The 18550-nt window shown below is 31.8% G+C and overlaps 2 protein-coding genes across 2 annotated transcripts; both read right to left on the bottom strand.

Annotated features, from left to right (window-relative positions):
- LOC129918965 (NACHT and WD repeat domain-containing protein 2) lies at nt 1–9335 on the bottom strand. Its single transcript, XM_055999733.1, has 16 exons — nt 9155–9335; nt 8984–9072; nt 7152–7342; nt 6966–7095; nt 6757–6901; nt 6465–6690; nt 5963–6404; nt 5676–5876; nt 3679–4421; nt 3516–3621; nt 3062–3454; nt 2595–3009; nt 2352–2539; nt 1457–1992; nt 839–1400; nt 1–770 (listed from the first exon to the last, which is right to left on the bottom strand). The coding sequence occupies exons 1-16, from the start codon at nt 9255–9257 to the stop codon at nt 63–65; spliced, it is 5178 nt and encodes a 1725-aa protein (XP_055855708.1). The 5' UTR covers nt 9258–9335; the 3' UTR covers nt 1–62.
- Nucleotides 9336–11000: 1665 nt separating this feature from the next.
- On the bottom strand, nt 11001–18293 carry LOC129918640 (importin-13). Its single transcript, XM_055999262.1, has 11 exons — nt 17750–18293; nt 17511–17678; nt 17297–17446; nt 17049–17227; nt 13682–14369; nt 13024–13623; nt 12703–12906; nt 12504–12641; nt 12337–12429; nt 11791–12254; nt 11001–11723 (listed from the first exon to the last, which is right to left on the bottom strand). The coding sequence occupies exons 1-11, from the start codon at nt 17903–17905 to the stop codon at nt 11639–11641; spliced, it is 2925 nt and encodes a 974-aa protein (XP_055855237.1). The 5' UTR covers nt 17906–18293; the 3' UTR covers nt 11001–11638.
- Between the last annotated feature and the right edge of the window lie 257 nt (nt 18294–18550).

Genomic DNA, 18550 nt, shown 5'->3' with positions numbered 1-18550 from the left:
CATTTTATTCATAACAATAACAACAAATACACTTTTATAGATGATTTTTTTTTTTCAATTTCCTAAGCAGCAACCATAATTTCAGAACCCCTTTCATTTCCTTCATTTGTAACTTCATTCTCATCCAAACCTTCCCGTTCTTGATCTCCACTAATATTCTTATAACCTCCAAATCGTATAGAAACCATTGTCACACGTATTGCAGCCTTAAACATAACTCTAGCCTTCATTTTGGCCAGCTTAATTTTCCAACTTTCATCACGCGAAGGCAATCCATTTAAATAATCAATCATTGCATCTTTTGTTGGATCAACAATTGCCAAAACCGACATACAACCATCGACAGTTCCCAAGACCAAACATTGTCCATCTTTGGTACTCTTGATGGCTGTAAGTTCGGCTTGTAGTCGATAATTGGCAATCATTTCCGTATCGATTGTTCGAAATACTCGAATAGTTTTTCTACCACTGTGGTAGTAGCAAACATATTCGTCATTTTCTGTGAATAGACAAATCACCGAAAATACTCCTTCAGCTACTTTTGGTATGAAAGTTTTAACTGTTGTTCCTTTGCGTAATTCAAGAAGTTCCAAACCTCCTCTAGTGGGAGCGTAAAGGCCGAATTTTCCGTCCTTGGTAATGTTTCCTCCCCATTTCGGAATCGAACGAATGTGTTTTTTACTCTTTATATCCATGATGCTGCCTTTTTCACTACTGATTACTGCAACTTGTTGCACCTTATGAGGCATTGGAACTAAAGCTATCACTTCCTACGGAAAATAAAAATTGACTTTATAAGGAATCTTGTCAGGAATCTTAAAGTTCTGATGTAGCTTACCTTAATAGAACAACCTTTGAGCAAAATCTTCGAAACATGACTTCCAGTTGAAGCATTATAAACCGAAATGCAGTCCTTATTTGATTTGTCCACCGCACAACAAATAATATGAGCTTCATCAGCTGAAATAACCGACTGTCGAAATGGCAATCCAGGTATTGTTCGAACTGGAAACTCAAAGCGAAACAAAATATTTCCATCTGGGACTGATCTCATCGTAGTGATAGCTGTCAGACGATGAGCATCGTCTCCTCCAGCATCTTTCTGATTTATATTTGGACAAGAAACCGTCATAACCTTTGCACCATCTTCGAGGAATGTGATTTGTTGAATTCCAGGTTGATCATCACGAAATATAACCTGCTCCGAAACCCTATTCCATATTAAAAACTTTCCAGTTTCCGATGAGATTATGTATTTTCCGTCGGGAGTGATTTCGGCATGGGTCACAATGGCGCCCAAGGGGCTATCGGCCAATTTGGACAATAATCGACCGGATCGAGTCTCCCAGACTCCCACACAGCTTCGTGTAACTGTCACAGCCAAGTCCACCAGAGACAAGCTAAAGGGAAAAGTTTAAAGTTTTTTTTTCAATCTTTGACTTTTCAAAAACATTACCTTATTCCATCAATTTGAAGTTCATGTCGATCAATAACGTGAACCTTCTCAAAAATATTATTAATATTCCAAACTTTGACTGAACGATCAATTGATGATGTAATGACACTATTCCAATTGCCAATTGTCAATGCTTCCAATTGGATAATTCTTCCGAAATGTGCATCTAATACTTTGGCCAATTGTTTTGATTGTAAACACCAAACATAAAGATTCTTTCTGACACCAGCTACAGCATAGTTGAGACTCGAACTGACCATTATTGAGTTAGATTGCATCATTTTGGTTGCAATGTTACGTACTCCATGTGGCAGGGATAGATACATGGCATTTTCGTCGATTCTTGAATCTTCATTGCCAAAATCCCATAGAACGAAACCTTTTCCTGATGTTCCCAGAAGCATGCGATTATCTTTGTCTAAACGGAGTTGTAGAAGCATTTCTTTGTCGTCGTTTTCGAAACGTGGTAGATGTTCTTTAAAGGTCCAGGAGATGGCTCCGGTTGATGGATCTTTGTTGAAATCAAAGACGCTTACCTAAAATGGGTAAATAAATTAACAAGTTTTAGGTTAAGGTTAGGTTAAGGTTAGGTTAAGGTTAGGTTAAGGTTAGGTAAAGGTTAGGTTAAGGTTAAGGTTAGGTTAAGGTTAGGTTAAGGTTAGGTTAAGGTTAGGTTAAGGTTAGGTTAAGGTTAGGTTAAGGTTAGGTTAGGTTAAGGTTAGGTTAAGGCTAGGTTAAGGTTAGGTTAAGGTTAGGTTAAAGTTAGAATAGGGTTAGGTTAGGGCAAATTAAGGGTTAGTTTTGTTAAATTGGCTCTAGAGATAAGTTAGGGTAAGGTTTGGTTTCGGTTTAAGTAAAATAAGGTTAGTATAGTTAGTAGAGGCTTTCAGCTTACTTGATAAATTTCCTCTGTAGCACAGCAGTAAATTTTATTTCGCTCTTTATTAATTGCCATTGCACTGTGAAAAAGTAACGGTTCACTTCTGTTTGGCCCTCTTGTTGAGTCTAGTCTCAATCTTGTTTCACTTATACTTCCCGTCCAATAAATGATGTTGTTTTCATCGGTGGTAAAAAATTCCATACCTGAGATTGAGAATACAAAAAACAATTTGTAGCAACTATTTCTTCTTCAACTTACTTAATATTTCCCAATCAGCTGTATCACTTGGTGCCGTAAACTGTTCCATTAGATTTCCTCTCATATCAAATCGGGCCCACTTTAATTTTGTATTCACAAAGAGACTGTAGTTTAAGAGATACAATCCTGTAACTTGATCACGTTCATCGAATGGATTATCGATAACAACAAATTCACTTGATAACGTATTCAACAAAACAGTTTGATTATTATTTGAATATGCTGCTGCCCATTTGTTATCCTGACTCAGGACCAACTGTTGCATAATTCCTTCAATGCCAGGATTAACATCTCTTGTCAGATCCGATGTTGAAAGATCAAAAGTAATGAAATGTGTTGAAATCGATACCATATATCGATAATCACTGGTTAAACAAAATGCAAAGACTGCAAATTGATGACCTTCCAAGGAGTACTACACAAAAAACAATAAGAATACAATTTTTTTGGAGAGTTGTTAAATGTACCTTCAAAGGTCCACCAGGAGTATGCAAACAATGATTAACTGGAATCAATGAGCAATCCTTTGGTCCACATCGATCACAAGCTCGAAGAAGCATTTTGATATTTGCATTCCCACCAATTTCTGGCAATAAACGACCAACTAATTGTGGAGCTAACATATTCGGATGCACAGCCAATATAGCACCTCCAAGACGCAAAGCATCAGCTACCAGCATAAGTTCACGTTTGGCTTCTTTGTCATCAGTATTTGCTGAGGCGTCTTCGAAATCAGCTAAAACAGCTTGTAATGGACAACTGGAAAGCTTAGCATGAAGCCATTCATAATTGAAGAGAACGTGGACGAAAAGATCCTTGAAACGTCGGGATCGAACGAAATGGAAAGGAAGTTCTCCGAACTGAAAAAGGAGTTAAAAACCATAGTTTTCGAAATTTGTTCGAATTCAAATAATGTTGAACCTTTCTCAAGTTAAAGCGCGTAACTGAGCCATCTTTGCTAGAAAACATTAGCGGCTGTACCGGAACTTTACGATCAGCTGATCCTTCCTTATCAGTCAGGTTAAATCTGTGGTAGAAAATAATATAATAAAAGTTCCATATATTTTCGAACTTGAAAACTAACCTGTGTCTTTGAATTTCTGTAAACTTAAACGGCTTGGGAACTCCTCCACCCCAAATACCCAAATAGTAGTCAGCAATCATAGAATGGAAATACATTGCCATGTTCATGTTTTTGAAATACCTCTCCTTGGCAGTATCGCGAAACTGCCTGTGATACCAATTCATCACATTCACACCATCAGCTTCTCTCTCACTAAGATAGTTTGGCAAATCATTTCTAATACGAGTCCACAAAAGTGGAGGAATCCTTCGAACAGGTGGTAAATGGTATTGATACACATCATCCAATACCTTATCATCCAGTGATATCAAATCTTCCAGCTCACTTTCTGACAATCCCGATTTAGCAGCTGTGATATAGGCCAAAGCATGAAATACCAAAATTCTTCCATGCTGTTTCTCGATCCTTTCAAACAACATCATAATGGAATCCATAACAGTCGATGCTAAATGAGTTTCCTGTGGTCGAGTATAGCTCCGCCAACGACATATTTCAGCAAAGACTAATTTTACAAAAATTGGCAATGAGCATTTGCTAATGGCATTTGCTACCAATCGCCATTGATAATTGTTTAAATCACGACAAGCTGTCTTCATCCACATTTTGATCACATTCATAGCCAAGTCTTCACCCAGAGAGGTGACTTCAATGAAATTCTCTTCAATATCAATCATTTTACAAAGAACATGATATTCTTGCGAAACTGTTGGATTTGATTCTTCATTGGCGCAAGATATAATTATCTGTAAGGGATACTTGGAAGCTTGAGTCTTGAAAAATTTAAGATTATGTATGACACTAATGAACTTTTTACTTAGCTTGATGTAAGTTTTTCTCTAAATTCATATATAAATGAAAGATGTTTATATTTACAATGCATGCGTTTCCAAAACAGTTTCAGGTGTTTGTTGAAGTATTTTTATTGCGAACACCGTTGTTTTTTAAGTTGTTTGAAAAATTTAGTTTAAAAGACACAAGCCAGGCAAATGAGAACTTACGCTTACCTCTCAATACGATGATAAATATGGAAAAATTTACAATGAATTTGAGAATGGTTTTTGATATTTACAAGTGAAATGTTTTATTTTGTTTTGTATGAAAATAAATGTAGGATACCACAAGGTAGCATGCTATCAACTATATTATTTTTTTTCTTCTTTCTTTCTGAGATTTCTTTTCTGTCGATTTGCATAGTTAAGTGATGTTGGTAAAGTACAAATTAAAGACATTTTTTTTTTAATTCAAGAATATGGATAGAACACGTAGAGCGAATAAATATCGACTTCTTAGCCCCTTAAATGTTTGGTTTGTACCCCATCTCCAGTGGTGTGATTTGACAAAAAGGAACTTGACAAAATTAAATTGAATGCGATGTACTAGATTTTGACTAGGGTTTCAGGAATAAAAAGTCGCCAAGCAAAGATAAGTATACCCATTGGCAAAAATTGCATCGAACTCATAAAATGTTCTGAAGAGACTTGTTTTTGGTATAAATTCTTAATTGAACATTTCCTTTAAATCCTCAGAAGTATCTATAATTTGAATAGATCCTTTTTTCAGCTTTTCGAAGCTGTGAAAGAAGCGAAAATTGCACTGGTGGGCAACGAAAATAGAGCTTAAACCAAACCCTACTTTTCTTAAGGATTTTTGTGTGCTGAGTCCGAATCCGAAGTCAAAATTCTACTTGTATGTAAATTTTTATTTTTTTTTATGAAATTTTTATGAAACAGTATTTAAATTTGAGTAATAATAATTAAGGTCGTCATAAAATTCCAGTTTTACCATATTTTTTCTGAGTTTTTTTTTCTGCGTCATAACCTCGCATGCAAAGACAAAATTTCTGTACAATATTTAAACAATCTTTTATAAAAAGAAACATGCACATGCATAAAGTTGAAAAAAGGCACAGCTTCAAAATTTATTATAATCCGTCATAATGGATATTCTTGGCTTGATAAAAAATTTACATTCCCAAAATCGATGATTAAATTCCTTACCTTACAATGTGGTGGTAATCTGGTTGGTATCCAGGAAACTTTATTTGCATCTTGTGTACCTGTTAATTGATCAACAGAATCAAGGTAAAGTGTTAAAGGTTGTGCGGGACTTGCATAAGTTAACAATTGCTTAAAATGTGCTGTTAAAGGTACTAAATCGTCGGGTATATTCTCAAAAGGTAACATGTAGTTATAAGATATCTATAAAAAATAGTTTAAAAAAAAATCATTATTTTCATCAACAATTCATATGTTTGTCAAACTATCGAATGTGGATTTTTTCTTACTTGTTGACAAATTGATATTAATGTTGGTGTTAGGGCACTCGAATCTGGTGTTGTACCCAAAAATCTTATCACATTTATTGGTCTTTTACTAACAAACCAATCACTTGCAACTAATGAGGCACTTTTGGCCAATAGCGAGGTCTTACCACAACCCCCTTCGCCGTAAAGGACAAGTGGCTTATCTGAATCCCCCAGCATATAGCGCTTGATATGTTCGAGATTTTCTTCACGACCATAAAATACTTTAACCGAATTATTACAAGCATGCAAATGCTGAAGGATCTCAGTTACTATTTGCCCCTGTGCACTGGAGTCTTCTTTGCGCATTGCACGATCCACAAGTTTGACTATGTTTTTATAGAAATGTGCTATGAAATGGTTTAGGTATTCTTCGTGTGTTTCAATGTCAAGACCTTCACGACCAATCCATTCAACTGTGTATCTTAAAGAAAAAAAAAATATTTTATATTTGTAGAGTTTTCTCTCTTCTAAAAAGAATTACTTTTGCATATTTGTTGTTTCAATTTTATTGGGAAGTCTTTCATCACGCAAATTAGCTAAAAGCTTTGAAGACTCGGTATCAAGACTTCGATTAATTATGTCAACAAAGAGTGAAGCTTTCTTGAGATTTTGAAGATTAATGTTATTGATGTAGCGGACATAGGCTAAGCAATGGTTCTTAGTGTTTTTGACGTCCAAAACACCATTGATGACCTCTCTTTCAGTTACTGTCAATTACTCCAGTTAAAAAATGTTTTTTTTTTTTTTTACAAAAATCGTTTGTTTTTTCTTACCTGACATAAAATAATTATGCATTGTTTCTTTGTCCATTTTGCCATTTGTGTTCAATGATAGAGCAGCTTTTCGAAGAAGTTTCTGCATTTTGTTCAACGTATCCCACCAAACTGCTTGATCTTCAGCTTGTAATTTTGGAACTCTCTGAATAAAAAATACAGCTTGATATCATAAAGGCTTTATTTGTGTTTATGACTCAAAATCATACCTTATTATTAAAATTAATGAGAATTGAAGAAATCGGTTGTAATACTGATATTGGTGGAACAGCATTACTATCTTTTTTATACCAAAGATCAAGTAAAGCTCCATCAACTCCCATTGATGTTAGTTCATCTCTATATACACAAAAATAAATCCATTAAATCTGGAAGACCGCTACGAAAAACTGTACCTTAATAATTGTAATTCTGCTGAAAAAATATATGTAGGAATAGGTCTGTATCCATATTTCTGACCAAGAAAAACAACAAAATTCGGTCCCATTGATAAGCGTTGACAATTTGCAATTTCACGCATGCAGAGCTCTGTTGTCATGTGATCGTCGGTAGCTTCATCACGAACACCCCAACGCATGTCAACTACCTGAAATGGAAGCAAGGCGCTCAAATAACAGATCAAAGGTAAACAATGTATTTCTCTAAGCTAAAAAAAAGTTTTTCGTTCAGAAAATACCTTCCCCTAATGCACGTTTACTTCAACAAAATTTTGTTGCACAATTTTATTCTATATGGAAACTTTTGTGGCTGATTAAATTAAATTTTCCTTCAAATCCGGAAGTTTGTTGTAAAAGCTGAACTCAATCCCTGATTTTGCTAATAAACTCCAGATATTTTTGTTAAACTTGCACAACACAATTCGCGAGAGAACAATGCATTTCTCTTTCCTACAAACTTCTTATAAAATAATTCTTTGTTTGGAAATACGAGTTTTTCATTGTCACTCAAATAGTAAGTTAATTTTTTTAATGTATTATTATATAATATACAAATACACTCACACAAATATAATTAACAAAATCTTTTAATAATTTAAATAATTACGAATTTAAAAAATATATTTTATAAAAATGTTCACTATGGCGTATACGTACTTTTTTTTGATTTTTATTCCAAATATATGTTAATCCATTTTAAACATGAATCACGGATGTGGTTAAAATAGAGTGCACTACATAAAAAGCAGTTTTCCAAGAAAATCACAATTATTGTCAAAAAATTACAAAACTGCTTATTTGTACCACCCAAGAACCTTTACCTTTAAAGTTAGCATTTATGCTACTCGTAAAAGTAGCTTTTTATGAAAAAGTTAGGGAAAATTATAACTTGAATTTTTTTAAGGATTTTTATTTGTAATATAAATAAAATAGGAAATCTGTTTTTATAATAACTTAAACAATTTTTAATTTTTTTGACCACAAAACGAAGTGTGTGCTATTTGATTTCTTGTAAGAAAATTAAAAATCGTTAGAGCCGTTTCTATTTTTAAATGTTTTATAAATGAACGTTTTCTAACATCTATCAAAGTTGGTATGCCATTTTTAAGAAAATATTAATCAACATTTAAAAATAAAATTTCGATCAAATTGATCAGCACGTTTTCAAAAAATTGTTTAAAAAAAAAAAATTGTTTGAAAAAAAAAAATTATATTAGAGTAACTTTGAATTTTCTGTATAAAAGTTTCGGTTGAAATCGTCTTTAGACGTTTACGAGAAATTCAGAAATAAAAAAAAAACGTTCTATGGCAAGTAGCGTTAGTAAAGTTAGGTTAATTTTTTTTTATTAAAATCGTAAGAGTCGTCTTTGAAAAAAATTAATTTTTCTCTTTTGGTTATATGTTATATATCGCAAGTAAAAAAGTATGTAGGCTATTTCTCAGGTTTCTACAACATAAACATTTTTCACTTTATGCACATTCTATATATTTCTGTTTCTCTTTCTGTTTTTAGCAATATTTTTGAAAGCATAAAAAGTATGTGTTTTTTTAACTGAGAAACAGCTTTATGGTTTACAAAGCAAGCCTTATTTTGTTGTGAACTAGTTTACATATTCTAAAAAAAAAAATACATTTATTGTGCTATAAGTCATATGCTTTATCTCTTGCTTCTATATATACTGTTAAAATGTCTTATCGATTTTAAAATGCGGATACTTCACACCCAACTTCTTCTTGCTCCTTCTATACAAACAACCCATTGAAAAAATAAATAAAAACATTAAACTTACTTGAAATTCCAATCCATGTTTTTCACGACAATAATCCTTTATTCTCGGATAACATTTGGCCATCAAAGTATTTCGTTCCATTGTAGTATCTTAACATAAAATTGAAAAAATAAAAATATGTTATTATGTAATAACACATATTATTTTCATGGGTCCTTAAATTTTTCTCACCCGTAAATGTTGAACTTGTGAAAATTCGAACAATTTTTGAACTCACTGGCGGCAATGACTCCAATGAGCCAGTGAATATCATATCAATTGTCTTATCATCCATTTTTTAAGTAAAACTATTTAGTTTTAATTTTTAAAAATTATAAATGTCCTTGAAAGGACAATTTATTCTTTCTTCTTAAATTTGATCAAATGAAATAACTATTTCAAAAAGAACAAGAACCTCGAAATGTTGAAAGTTAACTGAATGTAATGTATTTAGGGCGGTTGCTTTTTTACCTAAAATTTATGAAATATTTTGTTTGATCAATAACCGTTTTTGTCTGAGTTGTTGTTTTTTTTTTTTTTGTTTTATGACTTCTAAGAGAACGAAGTAAACAAACATAAACCGTCAGCTGCAATTGTTTATGTTTATATTTTTTTTTTGTCTTTTTACCGACTTGTTTTATTTTTGTAAACAAATACAAAAACAAGACTTGTTGATATTTTGGGTATATTTTCGTGAGGAAACGGATATCCTGATGTCAACAAGTTTGTAAATATCTAACGTTTTTGTGTCATTAACGGTTGTCAATAGCGACATTGAATGAAAAATCAAATCAAGTTAGGTTCATAGACGTAGTAGACTTCTAGGCAAAAGGTCAAGGATTATAAGTTCAAGTTAAATTGCCTTTCGAAGTTAGTTTAAGAGTGTTGCGTGATTAGAAAACAAAATTAGGTTATGAATAAAATAAGTTGCTAAAGTTAGGAGGAAACGCTGCAACGAAATTGATGTATTTTTAGCGAACTTACTAAAAGAGCGTGCAAAGCTTGAAGGAAAAATGAATGAATTTTGAAAACAATTTTGACAATGAACGATATCAAAACTACTCCACAAATTACATAAAATGGAAGGTGCTTGTCTGCTATATATTAAGGTTTTAGGTATAAAAATGAGAAATAAATTAATTTTTTTGAGACAGAACTTAATAGTTTAGTCTGATTATTGAACTTTAATCGTTTAGCACGTTCGTTTGTATTCTCAGCATTTTTGGTTATCCTATAGACGGATATTTTGTTGAACCTTATCCCAGCATCTTTTGGTTCTTAAGTTAAAGTGTTGGTGTAGTTGCGCTTACCCTTTCTACCACCTCTTTCTGCAGCCGCAATCTGAGTGTTTTGTTGTTTTCTTTCGATGATTAAGCCGAATAAATAGAGTGCTGACTCCACCAAAAGTAAACACTTCTCTTGTCTGTTTTTTTTTTGTGAATTTGTCGTTCCTCTCTTATTTTTTTGCAAAAAAAAAAAAAATTGCGAGCTTTTGTCTCACCACTTTAATTCTGTACTTGTGGCATTGGTACCATAAGCATTGTTTTCGAGTGATGAAATATAAATCAATTTGCTTCGGTTGTATGTGTTCTCCAGTTCTGTTATTAAAAAGGCATTTGTTTTTGTAGGAATTTTGAAAAATAATAAGCAATCAATGCAAATTAAGGAACATGTGATTAAATTTATGTATATTCGTATTGCATTTATTTCTTCAAATTTGTTTTTCTTTTAATTTTTTTAATTTTAATCTTCATTTTTTTACATAGAAATGTGAAACAAATGTATATGAGAAGTAGTTGCAAATATGTCATTTCTTTCAAGTAGCTATTCCTTGAAAATATTTATAATTTACCACAATAAAAAAATAAACTAAAAATAAAATTTTTTAGAATAATTACATATTTAGTTGCCAATTTTTTTTTTTTTTTAATTTTCTAATAAAAAAAAAAAAACAAACTTAATTACATGATTTACCCTACAATATAACATTTTGCAATAGTAAAATTTATTTCAATTGTAAAAAAAAGGAGAAAAACATAAAACAAAGCGTTTGCGTGTAATTATCATGTTTCAATTGAAAGAGAAATAAAAATAAAATTGTTATGCAATTAATATTATGGTATACATTAATTTTTTTCACATCATTTTTGTTGTATATTTTTTCTTATCCTTTTATTCATTTTTATACAATTAAAACATATCTTTTTTGCTTATTATTTTACGAGGATAATACTAAAATGCTATTATCACAATTTTACATCAAATCATTATTTTTTTTTCTGTTTACTCTCTTTTTTTTCTAACTCATAAGAATTTGTAGTATAGTGACGACTCAATTTAACTTTTTTTGCATTTTTATGTTTCTTCTTAAAATTATATATTTTTATTTTTGTGTGTTTGTTTTGGGGAGGAAAAAAAATATAATAATTTAAAGTACATACAATATTATGATTTTTGTTGTGTGTTACATGCAATAACAATTTATAGAGATAAAAGTATACATGGACTCAATTTATGTAAAAGCACATTAAGTTTATATGTAATGAACTCTATAATTAATTTTTATTTGTTTTTTTATTGAATAGAAATGTCATTTTGCACACATTAAAATATATATTTTAGCACATCATGCTACTGCCTTATAATCTAGTTTTTTGCGAGGAGATTGAAGAAAATCTATTGATACTTTTCCGAGAGACCTCTAGCTATCACCGCAAAGTCATTAAGATATTTTTGAATTAATCTTTTATTGACTTTTTCTCTGCAAAAACAAGAATTTTAGTTTTGATATTTTCATATTATTTCTAGTATAAACAAAAAAAACTTACCTAATAATTTGTGATATAAAAGCTGATTTATCTGTTTCATTGACTAATGGTGTTGGGAAATTTGGCGTATGCATTACCTTCATCCACGCAACCAATTCCGATGGATATTTCTTATTAACGGCCAAAAATATATCAGCAAATTTATCAACTTGTGCTCGTGGTGTTACACAACCAACACACATTACAACCGTACGAATAATATTTTCACCAGCATCCAATACAGCTTGTGTCATATTTGGATAGTTACGAGATTGCAAAATAAAATGAGATAGAAATTGAACACTTGTTCGAATTGGACCATTTTCTGGGAGTGTCATTGCTTTGAGGGCATAGAAAATTAATTTATCATATGCAATGCATTTGTCATTTAAAGCAATTGGGATTTTTTTAATGATTTGCATTAAACATGCGTAAAACATTTCAATAGTTTCGGCAATATTTGAAAAACTGTTTTCTGGTGTTGTCTGAAAGAAAATAAAAAATTGTTATACATATTTGTGTATTAATCGAATATTCGAATATTCGATTTTTCAGTATTTTGCTTACCTCAAATAATTTAAAGCTATGCATTACAAATTCCACAAGAAGCTGTTGCATTAAGGATTTGACTGTTTCGTCTTTAAAGAAGATTATGATGGCCTGAAAAATGTAGATAAGAAAAATTTAATTTTATTTCATAAAATTTCATAAAATAAATATAAATAAGCACTCACTGTTTTAGAAATTTCCAATGTAGGTGCACAGCATCTAGTTTGAAAGATTGCCACAATAAAATAACACAAGTCCTGTAGCATTGGTTTAAAGCTAGATTTTAAATTGGTTATAGCATGTTTTAATGCCGTACAAGCCGTCTAAAATTGAAAAAAAAAATTTAATTAATTTGCAATGAAATCAGTAAAAAATAAAACAAACCTCTAAAACTTCAATTTCATCAACCCACAATTCAGCAATTAATCTAAATATTGGCATAGTTTTTTGCATAACAATCAAAACTGGTTGAATATTTTGTAAATCTTCAATTTGTTCATCATCTTCCAGATCGGTATTGAGCGATGAGAATAGAGTGGAAATCATATTTAAACGGAATATCGTTCGTATTCTAGCCGATGGAGTTTTCTATAAAAAAAAAAACTTGTTAAAAATCTGATAGAATTTTCTAATACAGGAGTCTGAAATCTCAAGTTCTTCTCGTCTTCTCATAAACCCAACCTTAATTTAGTTTTCTTTACTTACAATTTCACTTTGGCAAATACTTTGAAGTTCTTCAAAACAAGGACTCACGATGATGTCCAAATACGACGGGATATTGTCGGCTGGCAAGAGACTCATCAATTTACCAATGCTAAACATCAATCGAACACAATCGGAATTTTTTAGTCTACCACTTGCTAAGCATGCTTGGCAAGCATTTAGCAATGGTTCAGCATAGGGTTTCATTTGCAATTGACAATTGCGACAGAGTTCTTTAAGACCCAGAGTAGCTTGTGAGGACATTGTAGAATTCAGACCACGCACTAGAAGTTGAATAGCTGGGGCAATGTAAGCTGGATTATCCTTAAACCACAAACAATAGGATCCAATTGTTTCCAATGAAGTGCCAAGTAGTTTTTCGTTCATTTTTTCATAAGGAATTTCCGAGAGAACCCGAATGAGCTTAGGAATTTGAGTCGATTCTGTGGTGTCAATGTGTTCGGCAACTGAATGAAAGGCATAGATACATGCTTCTAATTTTGTCCATTCGGTTGGATTGGCTTGAATTCCAGCGATTGTTTCATCAAGCACCGAAGCAAGAATATTTAGTATGTAATCATGTAACACATCAAAACAGTACATCTAAAAAAAGGAGCAAAAGTTTAATTAGCTTGAACAATAGTGGATATTTCCATTTTACCAAAGTATCTGATATATCCTGTCTGTAGCACCTAAAAGTCTCTAAATCATCTGAATTCCATTTATCAATCGAAGTTTCATCGGGTTGTTCAGATTTTCGTACTAAAATCCTTGTCAAATGAGCATAAAGCGGCTTAATGAATTCCCAACATTTATTTCGTTCTTCTGTAATGCGCATAGCAAAAACTTCATCTTGCAACAAATACCAGAATCCCATTGCCAAGCTACTGCATGACTCTTCAACCGGATAGATACCAGGTTTATCAGTACATTGTAGAATCTCATTTACCAAACGTCGATTGAGATCTGCTAATTCTGGGTCAGTTGTCGTTATGCCATTGAGCAGAAGCTGAGAGTGTCTCTCGATAGCCGACACAAATAAAGCATAAATATTCACGACGATATCTTCATTGTTGTTATCTTTCTTCCATTCGGCCTTTGTTATGCCACACAATGAATCAAGGAACATTTTAATTAAAATAAAAGCAGTCTTGGGGTAGTTATGGCAATCTGGTTGAATAATTATGCTCAATAGAGTTTTGAGACAAGTTTCGGATAATTCATTCTCGTCGGCAGACATGCATCCATCGGAATCGGGATCTTGGACACATGGCCAGTAGCATTTGTTGACGATTTTCAACAAAATCGCTGTGATGTTTTGACAATTTTCAATTGAGAAACCAATGTTCCTATATTTTATCATTAAAATAAAAAAAAATATTAAAATGGAATGTTTTTAAAAATCTTGAAAAAATGGATTTAAATTATACATAACTTCATGATACAAAAAGCAGAATAAATTTCATTTAACCTGTTGGCAAAATGTTAATTGTTTACACAATTTTAATGGGTCGAAAAACAACTAAGAGTAATTTTTTTTATTTGCTTTACAAAAAAAAAAACTAAGAAATGTTAACAAGTCTTTTTAATTATAAACCCCTTGCTTAAAAAAATTGCAAAAATTGCAAATCCATCGAGCGTTATATCAAAAAAAAAGGTCTCTTTAAGCTCTATTCATAGCTGAAAACCAAAAGTTTCTTTGGAAATATTTGCAATCGTAATATTTTTTTTTGATATGTACATTAGGGTGGGCCAAAATACAATTTTTTCGATTTTCAAAAAGGCTCAGCGATTAAAAGGTGCTAAATGGGTCGGTTAGCCTCCGGATTGTGGTTTCATTTTTGAAAAAAGCTGATTTTTGCCTAAAAACCACATACGCTTTGCTTAATTTATTATGATCTCATTTCTTATACAAGCTAATTCAAGAGGATTTGCCAAAAAGCTTGTGTAGGTTGGGCAGGAGAAGAAAAAAATCGTTTTGGAGGGGTTTAATATTCGCTCCCGCTTAGCCAAGAAGGGCAATTTTCTAAAAAAATGATTTAATTATGAAAAAATATTATTAAAAATTAACCGTTATACTTACAAAAACATGTTATACCTTTTTGTTGAGCCCAAAATTTTTTATTTTGCTTTCAAATAAATCTGTTTCATTAAACAGTTTTTGAAAAATTAATTTTCAAAATAAAAAATTTTGAAAAAAAATGTTTAAATTTGCGAACTAATTTTTTTTCAAAATTTTATGTGATTAAGTACTATTTAAGTTTTCAAAATTCAATACTCTTATTTGTTTTCAAGCAAAAACAGAAAACCGGATGCAAAAATATTTTGTCGTTTTTGAGAAATTAAAAAAAAACCAAAACTACATTTTTCTAAGACTTGTTAATTAATTTATGAAACATTAAATGTTTCTTTTATTATTTTTAAGTGGATACCACGCCTCCAAGGTGAAAATCTGAAGTTTGAATATGTTTCCTTTGCATTAACTACAATTCTACCAAGTTTCAAGATTTTAGGGTATTCAGAAGTATACTTTTTAATAAATGATATTAATTCTACCACGCCCCCTGAATGTAAAATCTCAATTTTTCAATTTTTTTCTTTGTATGTACTTCAAGATCCATGACCATAACAAGTTTCTATGAAAACTAGAAGTTTGCCATAATTTTTATCACTTGTTAGTTAGTATGTTAGTGAGTAAATCAGCTACTCTTTTTGCGATTTTTGAAAGCCTTTTTCTCAGAAACTACTAATCCTACGTAGCTCAAAGTTTTTGAGGAGCTTGATTTGGACTATGTTAACAAATAAAACGAGTTTGAAATGTTTGACATTATTGAAACAAAAGTTAGAATGGTTCGAAAGCGGCTTGAGTTGTTTCCTAAGAGTGTAGGACCAAAGTTCATAGAGAACTTGGCTGGGCAACCGGAGGCAGAAGATAAAGTCTGATTATAACCAAACTTTATATTATTGTTCTATTTACAGTTTGGCACCTTTTCATCACTGTGCCCGTAAAAAAATCAGCAAAAAAAATTTCTCCATACATTTGTGACCCAGCCTAATGTACATTCGGAGGCAGATATTTTCGGATCAAAGTCTCGGAACAAGTTTTGGTTTACAGATACGCTTTCACAATGAACAGGGCTATCTATTTATGTGAAAAAATACAAATTTTTTTTTTTTTGGTTTTCGAGAAAAAATCAAGGTACCCCTTATCTAAAAAAATTGGATTTTTAAAAAATACTTCCAAATCCATCGAATGAAACATCAAAAGAAAGGTCTCTTTAAGGTCTATTTATAGATGAAAACCAAAAGTTTCTCGGAAGTCTGGTTGCTGAATAATTTGCAATCGAAATATTTTTTTTTAAATTTTTTTTTCATACATATTCGGCCCTAGCGAGGTAATCCGTCGGAGCGGTAATGCTCCGATTTCATACGAAATAGACTTCGTGTTTCCGACAAGTAAAAACTGTCCGATTCGGATGATATTGGACAAAACCCGATCCGACGGATTACCTCACTAGGGCCGATTTTCTTACATTCGGATCCAGATATTTTCGGATCAAAGTGTCGAAACAAAGTGTCGTATCAAAGTCTCGAAAAAAGTTTTGGTTTACAGATACGAGTTCACAATGAACAGGGCAGGACCCAATTCAACAAAATTTAAATTGTGATCAATTTACTTTTTTAGCCTCAAAACACAAATATATAGAAGGAAAATGTGGGTTCAATCACATATTTTAGCCCACAATCTATCATATTCGGCTTTTCTTATCTTAACCCAATCAAAAAAATTAACTTTTGTTCGATTCCATGCGAATGAATTTGAAAAGTGCAGTTTTTCTATTTCTATTTGTGTTCAAATAATCTTGATTTCGATAACAGGATAAGCAGATAGTAGATTGACTTAAATTGCATGCAATTTGCCTTAAACATTTTTTCTCTTCTTCAGATCAAGAGCTCTAAAAATAATTTCTTGTAAAGAAGAAAAACCTGTAATTTAGATTTTATAATTAGGTATTAAAATAACCAACCTGACCCAAGTTCCGACACATTTCACAGCCCTTGTCATATTGCTAAAAACCTCTGTATCCCAATCGCGATCAATTTGCATTTGCAAATAAGCTTCTGTTGTTTCCATAACTAATGGAGCACGTTTGGCAACTTCTCCTCGTAATGTTGCTCTCTTAACAGATGTATAGATAGCAGTCATCTAATGTAAATAAATAAAAAGACAATTTTAGTTAAAACCAAGAAGTATTTTCATCTTATGATGTATTACTTCTTCTGGAATAGCTTGAAGAACTTCAAGCATAATCCACAATTGAATTTCCTTTGTCACATTTGGAATTTGTTGATTTTGAAAAGTATTGATGACATCCTCAATAGCTGTTGGCCATTCACCCAACATGTGTACAATAAATGCACTTAACTATAAACATAAATGGAAATGTGGAATTGGAGGAAAAGTGTTGATAGAAAAAAGAAAATCTTACAGCAATACACAACCGATTGAGAACTAATTTTGGACCAGCAGCAAAAGTTATAATACTTTCGAGGATCTTTTGTTTCAATTCTTCACGATTTTCAGCTGGAACTTCGTGCCAAAACTTCATAAGTTTCGAATGTAAAGTTACAGCTCCAAAGAACTGAACTTCTTGACTCTAAAATTGAATTTAAAAAAAAAGTTTACATATTTTTTCTTAAAACTATTCCAAGATTGTGTTAAGGTTACTTTTCCTGGTTGCATTAGCTGCCATGAAAATGACCAAGCTTGTGGACTGGCTTGAGCTTTTGTTAGCCATTCATGAGTTATGGCTTGTTCTTGGGATGTTGAGCGATAGAAGACTACAACAGCCTCCTCGAGTCTGGCTATATCGATGGGTTCCATTGCAACAATGTTTGTGTTATTCTTGTTCTTGGTTTTTTGTTCCTTTTCTTGTCTGTCGTCGTTGTCTTCTTGGGTTTTTCGGTCTCAGGTGGTTCTGTTTTTTTTCTTTCCTTTTTTTTCTTTGTAGAGGAGGATTTTATATTTTGGGTAAACTTATATTTGTAATAGTTTATACAACACTCTTGTTTTGTGTGTAAGATTTTAACTTAAAATTAATTTAATTTTTGCAATAATAATTTTGTATATTTTTTTCTAGCGGCATTTAGAAATGATTTGAAGAATTTTTTGGAGTTTTCTTTTTTGTAATATAAATTTTTTTTGTGTAGTGTGTAGAATACACCTTTTTTACACCATTTGACAGATGAGGCCTGTTGGAGGCGGATGGCGAATTTTTGATTTTTTTTTTGTTCTTTCTTTTGTGTTTGACTTTTGGCATATCGCAAAAAATGGCGAATTGGTGTTGTGACATATTCACAATGAATTTATTTTTATGAAAAAATTAAAAAAAAAGTCAAATCTTATAATTTTTTATTCTAATCAGATTCTTTGGAAGAAGATTTTACAAATTCTTGGATAATTGCTTTTTTTTTCATTTTAAAGCCTAGTATCCAGGGGTCGAATTACGACATACGTTCGTTAACGAAT

Source organism: Episyrphus balteatus, chromosome 4 (assembly GCF_945859705.1).
Source record: "Episyrphus balteatus chromosome 4, idEpiBalt1.1, whole genome shotgun sequence".
NCBI classification, from domain to species: domain Eukaryota; kingdom Metazoa; phylum Arthropoda; class Insecta; order Diptera; family Syrphidae; genus Episyrphus; species Episyrphus balteatus.
The sequence above is the reverse complement of the archived record's forward strand: the minus strand, read 5'-3'. Positions and strand labels throughout refer to the sequence as shown.

What these genes read in the sequence shown, in the direction of transcription:
- LOC129918965 (XM_055999733.1), bottom strand. Translation starts at nt 9,257, where the DNA reads ATGGATGATAAGACAATTGATATGATATTCACTGGCTCATTGGAGTCA. An exon ending in AACATGGATTGGAATTTCAA is followed by an intron (nt 7,343 to 8,983) that starts GTAAGTTTAATG and finishes CTTCCATTTCAG; the next exon opens with GTAGTTGACATGCGTTGGGG. An exon ending in GCAGAATTACAATTATTAAG is followed by an intron (nt 7,096 to 7,151) that starts GTACAGTTTTTC and finishes TTGTGTATATAG; the next exon opens with AGATGAACTAACATCAATGG.
- LOC129918640 (XM_055999262.1), bottom strand. Translation starts at nt 17,905, where the DNA reads ATGGAACCCATCGATATAGCCAGACTCGAGGAGGCTGTTGTAGTCTTC. An exon ending in AGGATATATCAGATACTTTG is followed by an intron (nt 13,624 to 13,681) that starts GTAAAATGGAAA and finishes TCCTTTTTTTAG; the next exon opens with ATGTACTGTTTTGATGTGTT. An exon ending in CATTGGAAATTTCTAAAACA is followed by an intron (nt 12,430 to 12,503) that starts GTGAGTGCTTAT and finishes TACATTTTTCAG; the next exon opens with GCCATCATAATCTTCTTTAA.